The sequence below is a fragment of the Pteropus alecto genome, unplaced genomic scaffold (assembly GCF_000325575.1).
Source record: "Pteropus alecto unplaced genomic scaffold, ASM32557v1 scaffold60, whole genome shotgun sequence".
Lineage (NCBI taxonomy): Eukaryota > Metazoa > Chordata > Mammalia > Chiroptera > Pteropodidae > Pteropus > Pteropus alecto.
The window spans coordinates 5,020,993-5,035,968 of NW_006430726.1; the positions used below are offsets into that span (position 1 = coordinate 5,020,993).

Here is a 14,976-nt window from a genome sequence, read left to right on the forward strand (position 1 = left end):
AACCGCAACAGCTCAGCTTCCAGTTCGTCCTTTTATTACCACTGTCTCTTGTGGTTTGGGGATGCTTGCTTGTTGACAGTGAGAGGAGGGATGAGCGTAGCTGGATTTGAGATCCTCCGAGGAAAGCCTGCCAAACCCTCTTGGAGAAGATAAATATTTCTGCTTCTGTGGTTTACCGTGGCCCGGGCTCTGAATTGACATAGGGAGTGGATGTTCAAAAGGCTTTTTTTTTTTTTTTTTTAAATTAGGAAAATAAAAACGATAGCTTATAAAGTTAAGCCAAGGGAACAGTAGTTCTGACCTCCTTTGCTTTCCGCTGTGGAATGTGTCGGCAGTTGATACGGTTCCCTGTTGTTTTAAAAGTTCTTCCCCGGAGCCTTCGTCATCTCTGTGGGATGCGCAACGTTTCCACAGCTGCGATGCCCCTTCTCCCGTCTCCCCCATATGAAAACCAAGGAAACGGGATAGGTCGGGGCACCGCGTGTGTCCCCCGTCATGGCTTTCTCAACTTCTCCATCTGTGGCGATCGTACTTGCTGAAATCAAAGCGGGTTCTAGTTCAGACCTGTGATTTACCGGCCGCAGGAAGAACCACTCCCGGGGAGGATGACTTGTGTGCCAGGTTGTTCTTCACGGATCGCCTGGGTTCATTCTGACGAGGATCCCATGAGGAGGTGTCGCGTTAGGGAGGAGGAAAGCCAGGTGTGGGAAGATTAAGAAACCGCCCGCCACTTCGGAGCTCTTCGGTGGCAGACGGTGACTGTCTGTCGTGTGATAGTAGGGCGAACTCCAGTTTTATGTCAGGTGATACGGATTCAAGTTTCTTCCATCCTGAGGTCGGTCTCGTGGGGACAGAAAATGCAGTGATTCCGTGACGGTATCGTGAGGGGGAGGGCTTAGGGATGGTTTCCCGGGAGACAGGGTCCATCACCTGAGGCCCTGAGGTGCACGTGGTGTCAGAAGAACTGTGTGTTGGGCGTTTGGGACTGCAGCAAGGCGACGGGCCCATGTGGTCACACCCGGACACTGAGGTATTGAGTGTGGAGATGGGGAAGGTGACAGTGGCACCAAGGGTACAGCCCGAGGAGTCAGCAGGTCTTGGAGGCACATCTCAAATTGCACATCTCACGTTTACGTTTGTTTTTCTTTTTTAAATCGCAATCATCTGTGATGCCATTTTGACTGACTTTTCCAGCTTTAAAATGAGTATGACCCACTCATCTCTTGAAAGCTCCCGGTTTGTAGTGCCAAACCCTGGGTCTGGGAGCCAAGATAACTGATATTTCTTTCCTAGGCTCACATATAGCCACGGCGTCCCGTTTTGCTGTCTAGGATGTGCTGTAATGAGGGCTTGTCTGGAGAAGAAGGTCGGACAACTCCGAGAGACCCTGACAGCCCTATCTTTCGAGGATTTAAACACTAAGTCCTGTGACTTCAGCAAACACCTCAGCAGTGTTTTTGGAGGTTATTCAATGCAACGTTACCCCTTAGAGGTGGATGTGTACTTAAATTTACGGAATGATGCCAGTCCCAGCACCTTCTTAAGTATTTATGGCATGCATTCATGCATCGTCATCTTTGGGGATGTTTTGCAGTAAATAAACCTGCTGAATGGTGCTGAGCTCAGAGTTTGCCAAACCTACTCTATCACAGAACTCTTTTCTGGCCTATTCGTCGTTAACTCTCACGAGACAAGGGTGGCTTCAGAGTTTCTTAAATATATATGTCCTTACCAAATCTGGTTTTTTTGTTTGTTTGTTTTTTAAGTTCAGTGCAGGAATCAGTCAACATTTTCTGCAGAGGAACAGACAGTAAATGTTTTAGGCTTTGCAGGCGGATCAGTGTCTGTTGCACGTGGCACGGAAGCAGCCATCAACAGTAGGCAAACCAGCGGCCGTGACTGTATTTCAATAAATCTTTCATGATGGACCCTTTAAGTTGAATTTTATGTAGTTTTTACAGGACACAAAATATTTTCCTCCTCCTTTTTTTTTTTTCTCCAACCATTTAAGTCCATAAAGATCATTTTTAGCTGACAGTCTGTACAGAAATGAATGGACTGGGTTCGACCCGGAGGCCAGAGATTGACAACCTCTATTCAGTGGACAGTAACTCAGGATAAGGAATAAGTGCTTTATTTGGCCTCATTGTACAGTACCTTTAATATTTTTAAGGAGACTCAGATGTTTAGTGTATTTATATATTAAATAGAAACAAATGTTAAAGCTCCATCCACTCAGTAGAAAGCATCTGTCCCCTATCATTTAGAGCCTCAATATTGAGAAAGTTGAACAAAACTCCGCCTGTTAACAAAGGGTAAACTCGATGAAGATTTGTTGAATAAATATTGGTGAAAATCCCCACATTATAGAAGAAATCGGGTTAGATGTTATCTCTACAGAATGGTTTATTTATTACCACACAGTAAAGAAAACCTGTTCATGGTGTTTCAGAAAGGCCAGAGCACAGAATTTGAATAATAAAATGGAAGCAAAGAGTTTGTATCTCTCGCGGAGAAGTCCCTCTGTTGCTAATAAGATTTGAAAATTTGCGAAGGACTTACCCTGAGCGCCAACGAAAGAGCCGCCTTCCACATGGATCGACGTCCCTCTGAATGGAGCTGTTGTCACTGTCGTTTTTCTTCGTAGAATGCATGTCACTCCTCCTTCTGTGGCCTCTGTGTCATGATTGCTCACCTCCTCGGTGTTCCGCAGGTTCATCCCAGAGCCCTGGTCGGCCTGCAGCACCACGTGCGGCCCAGGCGTCCAGGCGCGGGAGGTCAAGTGCCGCGTGCTCCTCACGTTCACGCAGACGGAGACGGAGCTGCCGGAGGAGGAGTGTGCGGGCCCCCGGCTGCCCGCCGAGCGGCCTTGCCTCCTCCGAGCGTGTGACGACAGCCCGGCCTCCCTGGAGCTGGACGTCCCCCTGCACGAGAAGGACAGCCAGATGACCTACGACTGGGAGTATGCGGGCTTTACCCCTTGTTCGGCGACATGTTTGGGAGGTACTGGATCCTTTGCCGAAGGGACCGTTATGTTTGTCTTGCTGATGGTTTCAGAAATTACTAGATCGGTGAAGCCAAATATGCCAATTAGCAAAAGTCTAGAAGAGGTGAACTCGTTCAAATAACTGAAAACGATGCCTTTCCTTTTATTTCTTTTAAATCGTGGTTATCCTAGAAAGATAAAGGATAGTGGGACTATATCCTGACCAAAAAAATATTATGTTGTTTGGCCCAAGCAGCTGTATCAGTGAGACAGGGAGCGAGGTCCCTGGTTAACAAGAAATAAGTAGGAACATGCAGAACCGACAGGTGGAGGCCGTCTCGTGCTTAAGTCGGGTGCAGAACGAGGCAGCCTCGGGTTGCGGGGTCGGATGCTACGCGGTCAGAAGTCATCTTCAGCAGACATTTAGGTTCATCCCCGCTTTGAAATGCCACCGTGGTTAGAAGCACTGTTGCACCTAGCCCTCCCTCGTCCTTGATTTCATTTTTTTTCCTGACTGCCAAGGCCCCCTCCAGTTGGGGAAGCGTGGCGTGTTGTGTGTCTTTGGGTGTCAGCAGACCACTTGGAGTTGCCCCAGGAAAATGACCAGTGAAGTCTAATTGGGCAGGTCTGCTAGGGGGCATCTCTGCAGCCAGATGCCAAAATGTTAGGATCCCCCATGTTGCCGTGAAGATGGCCATAGGCTCTACTCCCAGGATGGCTCACCCCTCTGGGATGGTTCCTGTGACAGCTTCGTTAAGATATTTCACATACCATACCGTTTATGTAAACCATACAACTTGGTGATTTTTAGTATATTCACGAAGTCGTGCGACCACCAGGACAATCAATCTTAGAACAGGTTACCCCCAAAGAACTCTGCACCCTTAAGCGGTCACTCCCTGTTTTCCCTTCCAGTGTCAGCCTCCGGCAACTGATAATCTACTTTTCTGTCCATTCTGGACATTTCCTATAACTGGAATCACGAGATATGTGGTCCTTTGTCACCGCCTTCTTTCACGTGGTACGGTGTTTTCAAGGTTCTTCCCTATCGTAGCATGAATCAGTCCTCCATTCCTTTTTGTGACCGAATGCCGACCCATCACGTGGATGTACTGCCTTTTATTTATGCATTCGTGGGGCAGGAATTTGAGCGATCCTCACATCTCGGGTGTCACGAGCGATGATGCCGCTCTGAGCATTCTCGTGTTCGCGTGTGTTCTCACTTCCCTTCGGCATAGACCTAGGAGTAGTAGAATGACCTATTCACGTATCCCACACAAGCTTTGTGAAACTCGACTGAGTTTGTCCTCATTGGTGCTGAGGACCTTTCAGCCTGCCGTGAGAAGAGAAACGCCTTGCACGTGTCAAAATGCAGTTCGGGATTCAGATGGCTGATGTGAAGGTGCCCGTCTGCTTTCTTTCTATCTGGGACACATGTTACAAATCGGAACAAAGCTCAACTTGATAACCCTTCAACACTCAGACTGCAATTTGTCCGTGTGAGGGTGTGTTGTATTGTATGATCCTGGAATAATATCATTAAAATGAACCTTGGATACCCGGTAACCCAAATTATACAGCTAGGGAAACTGAGGCTCAAAGGCCATCATGTCATCCCAAATAGAAAATGAACAATATAATTGTCATTTTTTTTTAATAGGAAGTTGGTTCAACTATAAGTACATTTAATAAGTCTCCTAACTTTGCAAAAAGTAATGTTTTTAATTTCTAAGGTTCAAGCTTAAAGTTTTCTTTTAAATAGATAACTAAATTCCATAAAACTGAAGAGATCAGGCATGAAACCCAAATCCTCTATAAATACAGGGAACCGGGCACCTGCTCTGTGCTGGACTCCAGGATTCTGCTCTGGGTTCCATGCTCAGTCTCAAGAGATGACGTGAATAAGGCACAGTCCTCGTCTTGAGAGAGCATGGCTTTTGTTATACTGGTTTCACCTTCTCGGTGGCCCTGCTTACAGGCAGTGACACGTACCTCGCTGTGGATCGATCCATTTAAATGTGGTTTTGGAAGTCGGCTCCTGCAAGTCCACTTGTGTGTGGTGATGAATGTGGGTGTTTAACGCTCACTCTGGACAGCCGAGAGGGTGCGTCTGCAAAGACTTAAAACCACAGGAAAATCGGATTTCCATGTATAGTTGTTCCTTCGACATCTCTGTTTCTCATAGAAAAATAATGTATGCCATTTGCAGATTTCCAACGCGATAAACTTTTCGTCAGGTCCTGCTATCGTGTACTTGTATGTTCTAACTTATCATCGCGTCATACATGGAATAAAATTAATCCACTCGTTGTCATTACTGATGTTTAAATGCCATTCATAAGTCAGCTCTCGTACTGAAGTGGCAACAATTCTTTTCTAATTCCTCAAAGCATGAAGAATTTGGACATATTCAGTTTCCAGCTTCCAGAGTATATGTATGTAAGCATGCACGTAGTATTGTGTGTGTGTATGTGTGTGTGTGTGCGCACATATACATTCTGGAAGAAATGCTTCCTTTTTAATACCCTATGGTAAGGCTTTGTAATGTTCTACATCACGAATACGTCTCATCTGAGTTTTTCTTTGTATTTCATACTATTTGTTGCATGTATGACCTCTCATTTTTACCTCGCTGTCTCCCAACAGCACAGGCTAGTAGTATGTGCCTGGACAATGGGTGGGCCAGTTCGGTTTTCATTCCCATTTTCCCATTTGCGGGAAGGCGGTCTCGTCCTCCACCACGCGAGGGGCAAGATGCTGCCGACGTGGCACGTTACCACTGGCTGTTCTGTCCTCCCCATGTCACTTCGCGTCAGGACAGACCTCTAGCCGTAGTTTCTTCCAGCTCCTCTTGGGATAATTGGTCACTTCCTCTTGGGCTCCAGTGACGTTTTTGATGCCCTGCAGATGGCCAACTGGCTTTAGACAGCCCTTAATCTCTACCAGTGTCTCCTCAAAAGAACTCAACTATCTGGAGTGTTGCAAGGCTGGCATTTTGACATCAAGAATGATGCTGTCCTTGGGCACTCGCTAGGTTCGTAACATGTTATAGCTCTCCCTCTTTTTAATTACCTGGGAGCTTATAGTAGCCCTACCCAATCATGCTAGCTATTCAGCAGAGGGGAACATATACATTAACTAGGCTTTTCAATATGGCCCCAGGCATGGATCTGTATAATCCGTACGTGTGTACATGTGTCTGTGCTTCTTATGCGTTTCTGAAATAAAAACATCATGCTCAACTCAGCATCATAGGCAACGCTGTATGAAGTAGATCTGTTCGTTTTCATAACATGGTACGATCTATTCGTTCTTCTGTTATGGGTTTATAACGGCATTGCAAGATGAATTGGTGTTCTCCACACCCTTCAGTAATCTTAAATACTTCCTATCAGAAATTAACTGTTTAGAAAGTTTGAAAGAGCTGGTTCCCACAACTGTCTAAGTCCAACTTCCCTCCTGTTCCTGTTTTGGGGGCAGCATGGAGGAGAAATAGCACCCCAGCTCCATGCGGACCATCGCCTTCGTTTCCTCCCTGCTTATTGTTATGGTCAATTCAAGTTCTTAGCTTTTTAAGTAAATTCCACAATCTAGATTACCTTGGGGAAAAAGTTACCCACTTCGTGAAGCTACTGTGATTATTGTCCAGATTGTTCGTCTAGTCTCAAGTTGCTTTAAGCTTCCCTCGTCTCTTTTTTCGTGCTGTGTATGCTCTCTTTACTCTTGACCGAGGAGTTCTATAGGGAATGCCTTCTTAAAAATTCTCATGGTTGGATTTTGGGGGATTCATTGTTTATTGTTCATTTATATTCGGGCACTGGTAATGGTCAGAGAACATTACCTGTGTAATTTCTGGCTTTTTGAAATTATTGTAGTTTATTCTATAGACCAAGATAGGATCAGTTTTTGTTACTGTTCCATTAAGTGCTTAGAACGGGCGTAGAATATCTATTTCTAGGGGCCAAGGCTATTATTTGGTAATTGAATCAACGTAATTGTCTTATTCAAATCTTTTTCCCATATTTATTTTACCGCTTAATGTAGTAAATACAGGGTAGTACCTAATAGGCTATGGTTATAGATTTTCTCCATTGCTCTGGTATTTATTACGTGTGTGTGTGTGTGTATGTGTGTGTGTGTATTATTTGGCAGGTGGAATCAGTCAAGACTTGTTTGCAAAAACCCCAACTCACAACAGGTGGAATGAGTCAAGACTTGTTTGCAAAAACCCCAACTCACAAAAGGGAATGTATTAGCTCACTTATTGGTTCTGTTTACTCTCTTAGAGTCTGTGTTTTTACACTTTAATCATTAATTCAATTGTCAATGAAGGTGTTGAGTATTTTTTTTTACCAAAAATAATAATAACCTTATTTTGACATTACAGAAGTCAAATCTTAAGTGAGGGATGCTGTCTCATGCTACCAGAGGAATCTATTAGAAAAATTGGGATAAAATTTCAACACTTGATTTATATTATATCTTCTAAATTCATACTTGTATTATTACCCAAATTTCATTATGTGTAAGATGAAGTAAACTTATTTTTATAATTTTTACTTTTGAAGATAAAGGTTTGATCAAACCTTTTGAAGTGAAAAGTATGAAAATCACGTTGTCGGTCCAGTCTGTGGGATGGGAGTTATTCTTGTGACTGTCTTTGGAAAATACATTCTACCTCAATAAGTATCCTAAATTTTCGGTTAAGCTTACATTCTTTTGAGTAACTTGCTTGAAGGCGGAAAAGTTTGTCGTGAGTGTTATCCAATTCCATCCACAGTGGTTGAAATGAGATAACATTGATGCCTGGAGGCCCACCCGCTCAGTCTTCAGAAAATGTGCCAAAATAGTCTCCGAATCTATTTTTCTAAAGGATTTTGATTACAAAGGAAAATATATGTGGAAGACTATGGGATTTTTCTCAGATTAAAAAGAAATGCAGCCTGCTAGAAAATGAACATCTGTGTCCCCGTAAAGTCACCGAGGAAGTTGGACGTTTGCAAACCAGAACCAGAGTTGTGAGGCTGTAGAAGTGTCACCTTGTATCTCAGGGTGGCCAGTGTTTATAAAAAACAAGTTCGTGGAAGATGCATGGAAGTTTAAGACTGCATCCTGCCATGCATGGCCAGGAACACAAGATTGCAGCTGAGGAAAACAGGAGACAATTTAGTCGAAAGAACTGAACATCACACATACATATTTTATATATACTTTTGGCCCATACTGCATTCTGTAAAATATCGTAAAATGGTTGACTTGGAACATGGCAGCTGGAAAAGGAACCATAGTCTTGTAACGGAACACACATTCTCACAGGGAACTGAATGTGTTTGCATATTTCAAATAGCATCAACTGTTGCTATCACAATTTTTATTTGATTTTTTCCATCAAGAGCTTGATCTGTATTTCGTTCCGTTTTGATTTCTCAGTAACTGTTTACGTCTCAGAATAGTGGTGGAGACTTGGGCTTTGGGGATCAGGCAGACCTGTCCGGCCCCAGAGCAAATGCATATGCCTGTCGGCCTTCACATCTGAACGAGGCATGGGCCCTGCGTTGGGAAGCCGGTGGGCCGTCTTGCGTTTTGGAATCCAGGAGTACAAAAGAAAGCCTGCTGAATTCGGGGGCAGGAGATCGAATTCTTAGTTTCGAATCTACCAGTTTTCTGCTCTCTTAATTTTTCTCTCGACCTCAATTTCCTTATTATCAAATGAATAGAATGGAGATAACGACGTCACTCTTTCGGCCTCTCGAGATTATGAGAGGTTCCAATAATATACTTGAAAGCGCTTTGCATACTCCAAAGCACTTTTTCGAAGAGAGGTATGGCGATAGACCTATTGCTAATTATGATAAGAGTGGACAGGAACTCGGACCATAATGAGAATTTTTGTAAGGGTTCTACGTTGAATTTAGCACGTACGCAATTATATAGAGAAATGTTATTTAGCAGCTGAAATGCAAGTTCCTCTTAGACAAACTGCTGTGTGTGTGTGGGAGGAACACGTTGATGATTCGTTTGTGGGACGTTGACGATTCGTTTGTGGGACCTCCCAGCTCTGAACACATCTGGAATGTATACTGATCTGAAGGTAGAAAGGAAGTTGGGGATGTTCCTTAATGTTTCAGGGTGCATGCATTTGAGGGAGAGAGTAGAAAGGCTGATTTCAAAGGTGCTCAAGAGCATATCAAAGCCTGGGGGACTTCAGAAAATGTAGTCGTTGGCACCCACATCGACCCTGAAGGCAGCCCGCACTCAATCCACATAGTCGCAAGGGCAGTGGCTTAAGAACTAGCAGTTCCAAGAATCGGTTTCCTTTCTTCCATCAGTAAGTTATTCTAAGTCACTTGCATTTTTTTTCTCTTTCCCACCTTCAGGCCATCAAGAAGCGATAGCAGTGTGCTTGCACCTCCAGACGCAGCAGACTGTCAACGAAACTCTGTGTGACATGGTCCACCGCCCTCCAGCCATGAGCCAGGCTTGTAACACGGAACCCTGCCCACCCAGGTACGTGCCGTCTTGTGCTCCCGGGACACACCGTGTCTGGAAGGGGACACCCTCTCCTACAGAGAGTACACGTGTGCAGAGATCTCACCCCGGTAGATCGGCCAGGCCTACGTCAGCGCGTCCCCGTCTCTGCTCAACTCAGGCCCCAGCCAGGTTCTTGCTTCGATGTGCAGATGCCGCCGTGCTAAGCAGGGGTCCCCTTCAGCCCGACTCTCCTCTGCATCACACGTGAATGAACACCAAGTGGCAAAACTTGGAGGTCGGCAGGTTTGTTCTCTTTCTCCTCTCCGTCTTCACCTAATGCCACATGACGGAGCGCAGGCGAGCTAGCACCGGTACGCAGCAGGTGGCCAATCCATATTTGTCGAATGACTGAGCGATCACCTTTGCGTCACCTAGAGCTCACAACGGGGTGTTGTCAGTTGCCCTGCCCACTGACTTTCTTTGGTTTGTGCACCGGCCATGGACGGGGACCCCCCTTCCCTCGTCACTGTGCCTCAGCCAGAGCTCTTTGCACGTCATCTTCTGCAGTGTCTTCCTCACAGAGCTGCCAAGCTACGAATGAGTATGTCTTGGCCACTTAGCAAAATTAAGAGTCTGTTTTTTTATGCAAAGGGAAATACTATTCCTCGTTTCAAAGTTGTAGATTTAATAAACTTTTTGAAGGTTGGAAAAAAAAAAACCCGAACAGAGACAAAGGATCGATGCCAAAATAAAGGTAAGTTGACAAAAATGTTTTAGGTTCTAGAAACCAGTGGTGTAGGAAAAACAGGAACAGGGTGTTGCGTAATGTTTTCCATACAAATATTTACTGACTCCAAGGGCAATAGCAGGAAGATATCACCCCAGGGCGAAACCTACCACTGAGGTTTGGTCAGACGGTCAGCTGATCTTTATTTACCCAAAGGCAAATCCATTTGATGTGTTAGCCCAGACTCCGCAAGGTAGGGTGTTGTCTGTTTATTTGCTCTGTGAGGTTACTTGCCTGGCCTGGCCTGGCCTGGCCTGGCCTAACTGCTGAGTGTCTGCTATTTATGGAGTTTGCTTTCTCCAGGAGAGAGCCGGCAGCTTGAAGAAACATGCAGGGTTACATAACGATCCCACTGCTCTAAGGAGAGGCTTCTTCTCCTACAGGATTCAGCACTGTAGGGGAGGCAAGTAGGAAAGCGAGAGGGAAGAGTGATGTGTTTCTGGACCCACTGTTAACCGGTTCTTGAATTAAAAAAAAAAAAATTCTGTATTTAGTCTATCGTCTCTTAGTAAGAAATTATTACCCATTTCCTGGATGAAAATAGTTCCATTTCCAGTCTCTTGTGCCTCTAATGGATCCTTCTAGCTATATACTTTCTTGAAAGATGACTTCATCCTGAAGTCACTCCAAATAAGTTGCACACTTAAGCTGAACTGTTTTAATAGTGAAACAAACAAACAAAAGAGCCTTCTAAAAATTGAGCCATGTAGTCTAATGGTCATCAAAATATAACCTATATTTATCTACTGTCGGGGATTTCCCTCACCTCCAAAGCTCCTGGAAATTTCGATGGAATCACTTAGACTATAACTAATTAATAGGCTTCCAGGGAAGATGGTGTTTTAATTTCACACTCTGCCCCCAGTGCCGACCAATGGTAGATGCTGTATAAAAATAGGGAGATTGAAATGACACATCGAGGGCAAAATCATGAAAACCGCCACCTGGGCTAGGAAGGGGACGGAAGAATGAAGCGGTGAGTGGAACTGGACCTGTGGTTCTTCCAGGCTTGAGGCCCCGAAGCAGTCGGGGCAAATCAGGACTGACCGCCTTCCTCCTGATTCATGAGGAGAAGGACCAGGCTCACCGCTTCTTTGTGATGGAAGCAGATAAAAAGCTACTGCTGATCACAACCTGAATCCTTTGTTTCTATGAGGCTGCTCACCCAGGGAGTGAGGGACAAACACAGAGAGCCCCGTGACCAGACACAGCCCCAGATGACCTGTGGGCTCAAGGATCGGATCTTCCGTGCGCTGTCAGTGCTTCCGTGCCACGTTGTCCCTGTCAGACCTGGTCCTGGAGACCCTCGAGGGCCAAACGGAGGCCAAACCGTAGACAGCGTGTGTTAAGAGACAGAGAAAAGGAGGAAGGGAGGTGGAGAGAGAGAAACCTGTCTTTGGATTGAGCCTGCAAAATGAAATTGCAAACCACGTGAAGAAATCCAGTCCCAATGAAGATGGTCGCCAGATGGCACCACTGCAAGATGAATATACTCCAGACGGAATTAAAATACAGGAACGACCTGAAGAAAAGATGCGGAAGTCAGTGTTATTAGGATCTTTGGAGAGATAAATGAATAAATAATATCCATATGAAGAGCTAGAAATTATGAAACAGAAATAGGCAGATGTAGTAAGGATAGGCATTAAAAAGAATCAATTAAAAAACCTAGAAATGCAAGTCGATGAAATAAAAGAATAAACTATAGACAATCGAAAGAATGGGTGGCTTGAAGATAGCATTGAGGAAGTCAAATAAGTCAAAGCAGAGAAAATTGAAGATTTGGGGAGAAGAAAGTTAAGAAATATGTAGTTAATGGCAGAGAAGCGAACTATGAAATAAACTGTTCACTAACACTTAAAAAACATCCACTCCTCGTATCAAGAGAAGTGTATGAAAATGGATCCCCACTTAGGTACATCACAGTGAAGCTACAAGACAGGAAAGACGTATTAACGACAAAGAACTGAGCAGCTGGAGTTTTCAGAAAACAAAGGAATGATATATCTTCAGAATATGGAGGGGAAATCGTGCTCAGCCGAGAGCTGAACTTGCTAAACTTATCATTTCAGTACGTAAATGTGGACATCCAGGTTTAGCCTTATGATGGACTAGACATCCTGAAAGTCCTTTTCCTAAAAGCTTCCAAAATACTGGGTGAAATATGTAAAAAGAAATGTAGAACGGAGCTGGTAAGAAAGAAAGGGAAAACCCCAAACCGGCTGAAGCACGAATCTAAAGCGGCGACCCAGTGTGTGACGTGGAAAGATAAATACCGTGTGATTTCACTTATACTTGGAGTCTAAAATACACTGAGAGAAGCGGAGGGTAGGATGACAGTTGCCAGGGGCAGAGGGGAAAAAGGGTGGGAGGAGGTAATGGTGAACGGTACGGAGTTACAGTTATGCCAGACAAGTAGCTACTGGGGGTCTCCACAGCATAACACCTGTAGCTAACAATCCTGTATTGTACACATGAGATTTGCTGAGAGGGTAGATCTTATATTGACTGTTCTTATCACACGCCAGGTAATAGAAACGATAATGATAGTGATGATGATGATGATAATAAAGGAGGTGGAAGGAGAAATCGGGAGGCGGTGTACATGTCTGTGGCCTTGATGGTGATGAGGGTTGCCCGGGTGTATGCTTATCCCTAAACTCACTGAGCTGTATGCATTAAATACAGCCTTTTACATATCAGTCATACCCCCAATAAAGTAGTTTTTTAAAAAAAAAGGCTGTCCTGAGAATTTAAAAACCACAAGGAGTTCTTTAAGTAGGAAGGAGCTTTGTAGTCATTCGGATTCTGTGATCTGAAATATTAATTCACATTGGCCTTGACAGAGGAAGTGCAAATCCTGTGTGGAGGAATGTGTCTTCCATTCGTGAGTTAAAATTCCCACAAAGGCGTAATGAGTGGGAGTCCATAATTTAAAAAATTTACTGTCTTTCCACTGTTATAAACCACCCTTTTATGTACATTTTAAACATTTTAAAATTATTTCCTCGTGTAATGTCTCTGCAGGAACTAGTTAAAAATTTATGTTTGCTAATAATAAAATATCCACAAATTGAAATAACCACGGTGCACAATTTTTCACCCATCAGACGGGCAGAGACTCTTTTAAATGGCGCTACCTGTGTTGACATGGGCGTAGGGAACTAGGCACTCATGCCTCTGGTGGGGGCCTGAACTGAGAGAATCTTCTTTGAAGGCAGTTTAGAAATATGCACGAAAAGCAGCTGCCCAGGTTTTCCATTTTCACAGATGTTTCATGAGAAAACCCAATTTTTCCAAGATCTTATTGGAAAGGAATCACATTATGAATATGTATGGTAAATCCGATCCCAACACAAAAGAATTTTTCTAGGGGTATTCCAAATAATGAATCTAGGTGCCCCGAAAATTTCCTGAAGTGTCAGCTTTTCAGCATTTAAAATTTCTTCTGACACCTGTATACATCATCCTTGCCTTGGAGCTCCATGCAAAACAAAACCGAGATTTTTTATTATGGCTATATGGCGGCAGATGAAGACGGGGAGACACCTGCTTCTTTTTGCTCTGGGCTTTCCCGGATGGGTAAAATCTTTAAACACATCCCTGATGTTTCTTGTCTGTTCACGTCGTCCTTCTGTCTACACACTCCATCGCGTGTACCGATGGAGTCCTGTGGCCACAGGCTGTGCGTGGAGTGTGAGAAGAACCTGAAATTGTACCTGCTCTCACTGTTGCTCATGGACTCATGGGATCCTCCAACTCCCCCTACTTTTATTTCGATGCAGGTGGCACACGGGCTCCTGGGGGCCCTGCTCAGCTACCTGTGGCGTTGGAATCCAGACCCGAGATGTGCACTGTCTGCACCCCGGGGAGCCCCCCACCCCTGCTGAGGAATGCAGGGACGAGAAGCCCCATGCCTTACAAGCGTGCAATCAGTTCGATTGCCCTCCTAGCTGGCACATTGAAGAATGGCAGCAGGTATGGCAGCCTGGTGACTCCATGGCCAGCCCGCCACGCTTGGAATCGCGAGAGTCCCACGCTGACCCGCCTCCCTTTGCCTCCTCAGTGTCCCAGGACATGTGGCGGGGGGACTCAGCATCGGAGGGTTGCCTGCCGGCAGCTGTTAACGGACGGCAGCTTTCTGAATCTGTCGGATGGATTGTGCCAAGGGCCCAAGGCGTCGTCTCGTAAGTCCTGTGCCAGAACCGACTGCCCTCCACACTTAGCCGTGGGAGACTGGTCGAAGGTAAGCCCCGTCCCCACCTGGACCGTCCCTGCCACCTTGTTCCTCCTTTGTCTCAGCCTCTAAGTCTTTCTTCCCCAAGATGAGAGCTGGGACTCGGGTGCAGTGAAGTCTCCACTCCCTCAAATCCTAGAGCGCTTCCCAGCCTTAACTCACAATCGTTATTGCATGTCAACGGGGAGCTACTTCCTGAGCATCCATATGGTCTTCCCATCTGGCTTACGGTGTCCTTGAGGCCAGCGGCCATGAGATCGCTGGCAGGTCCTACAGAGCTCCGAGTGGGTAAATACTCTTCTCCTCAAGAGTCTCTGCACGGTCAGGAGAAACACAGAATAGTGTTGAAGTCATGATCTCTAGAGAAGCTCAGACCTGCAGACGCAGGACAGGAAAATCATTCAGTGTGCGGAGTCTCGCTGGGAGGCACAGGTGGAGACGAAAGAGGAGGCGACCCACCCGAGCTGGGTTGGACCTGAGGCCGGTCAGTTCCCT

General features: G+C 45.2%; 1 protein-coding gene across 1 annotated transcript in view; it reads left to right on the forward strand.

The window, feature by feature from the left end:
- ADAMTSL3 (ADAMTS like 3) overlaps window positions 1-14,976 on the forward strand; it is a 173,645-nt gene that overhangs the window by 114,296 nt on the left and 44,373 nt on the right. Inside the window, exons 15-18 of the mRNA XM_015593473.2 lie at window positions 2,714-3,003; window positions 9,364-9,493; window positions 14,030-14,222; window positions 14,311-14,490. Coding sequence (XP_015448959.1) covers window positions 2,714-3,003; window positions 9,364-9,493; window positions 14,030-14,222; window positions 14,311-14,490 — 793 coding nt within the window. The remainder of the gene's footprint in view (window positions 1-2,713; window positions 3,004-9,363; window positions 9,494-14,029; window positions 14,223-14,310; window positions 14,491-14,976) is intronic.